Source organism: Arachis ipaensis, chromosome B03 (genome assembly GCF_000816755.2).
Source record: "Arachis ipaensis cultivar K30076 chromosome B03, Araip1.1, whole genome shotgun sequence".
Taxonomy (NCBI): Eukaryota; Viridiplantae; Streptophyta; class Magnoliopsida; order Fabales; family Fabaceae; genus Arachis; species Arachis ipaensis.
In genome coordinates, this window is record NC_029787.2 from 36,415,451 (window position 1) to 36,417,062 (window position 1,612).

General features: G+C 33.3%; 1 protein-coding gene across 1 annotated transcript in view; it reads right to left on the reverse strand.

The window, feature by feature from the left end:
* Nucleotides 755-1,612, reverse strand: part of LOC107630318 (actin-related protein 4) — a 5,215-nt gene continuing 4,357 nt past the window's right edge. The window contains exons 18-20 of the mRNA XM_016333413.2: nt 1,461-1,525; nt 1,277-1,345; nt 755-1,074 (exon numbers count right to left, since the gene is read on the reverse strand). Coding sequence (XP_016188899.1) covers nt 1,029-1,074; nt 1,277-1,345; nt 1,461-1,525 — 180 coding nt within the window. The 3' untranslated portion in view covers nt 755-1,028. The remainder of the gene's footprint in view (nt 1,075-1,276; nt 1,346-1,460; nt 1,526-1,612) is intronic.

Sequence of the window (1,612 nt, forward strand, 5' to 3'; positions counted from 1 at the left end):
GTGTTATAAAGAGAAGGGAAAACACTTTTGAAATTAGGGTTAAATTATATATATAATAAAGATATTTAAGTAAATTTAATAATTCAGGGATTAGCGGAGACGGGACAGAAATCCCTGCTTGGATCTCCACTTCTACCTCGAAGAAATTTTGGCTCCTATCCCCATTTTCACGGAAAAAATTCTCCGTCTTCGAATCCCTATTTGAGGCAATCCCGCAGAAATTTCCACACTTCGGAGAGTAAGAGAGTTTTGTCCTTCGAAGAGTTTTGTCATCCTAGATGCTATATTAACTCTAATGAAGCCTTCTGATGCTTGAGCATTCTGTATAATTGTTTATAGGAATAATTTAAGGTATACTCAGTAATTTAAAAATCACTATTTGCATGCTATATTGACTTTGAACTTTTCTTTATTATCGTTATTATTCTCAATTTAGACATGAAAGATTTCCAGTCCCCAAAATAAAAAAAGACATGAAAGATTTTATGTATTTGTTTTTATTGTTTAAAAGATACATATATCACTTTAAAATATGCGTACAGCATCAACCTGAATACCTGATTATCCTTCATTGGTTTCTTTGATATCGCATGTATTTTCAAATAATGAAAATGATGTTATGTTTGTCTTTCGAATGTTAAATTGATATTATCATATTATACACATATTTTAAGCCTAAAGTTGTTACTTGTATCTTTCGGGAACTAAACTCATTTCCATCTTTCAAAGGCCAAACTTATGCTGGATGTTTCGATACAAGGGACTAAATAACTTGTTTACTCTTGATTTAACCATGGTTAATGTAGGGTGTCATGTGAATAAGTGTGAATGTGATGTATAATTAAATGCTACAATACAATAAGTTATAGGAGCTTAACAATAGATAATAAGTTTAAAACATTGAAAAAGGCAACAGCACAAATTAGAATGACATAAATATTAAATAAATTTTGACCAAGGGCACTGTTACCAGCACAGCTTCAGTCACCAATGGAAACAAAAGAAGCCCGTATGACATTCTTGGAAACTCATGGGCACTTTCTTTGAATGTAGGAAGCACCTTGTTCTTCATACCTATTGTATCAACAGGGGAAAAGATCAAATTTAGGAAGTTACTTTAAGTCATTGAGAAATAAGGAAATAAGTGCCAAGAAAAATATTAGAATGTAACAATCTAAACTAGAGTTCAGATGTGGGGTTCGAATTTCATGGAAGTGGGCAAAACGATTGCATAACTGAGCTGTCGCAATCAATTGATAGTTTAATTACTACTTACTCAGACTTGGAGAACCACATCTGCTGGAAGGAGCCTAGAGACGCCAGTATGCTTCCCCCTATCCAAACACTGCATATAGAGTTACCATCCTGATTTAATGGGCAGTCTTATATGAATCACAATAAAAATTACTTATGAAGAATGAGGGGAAAACTGTAGGGAGAGGGACAGAGATATATCACACCTGAACCTTCTTTCAGTTGCATTTCCACTTGCGAATACTTTTACCCTAGCAGCTTGAGGGGACTCCTAAAAACAGAAATTATAGATAGGTCAATTTTTATGCTATAAAAAATGTCATGTTCCAGAAAATGAAATATATAGTTTCAGAAATGT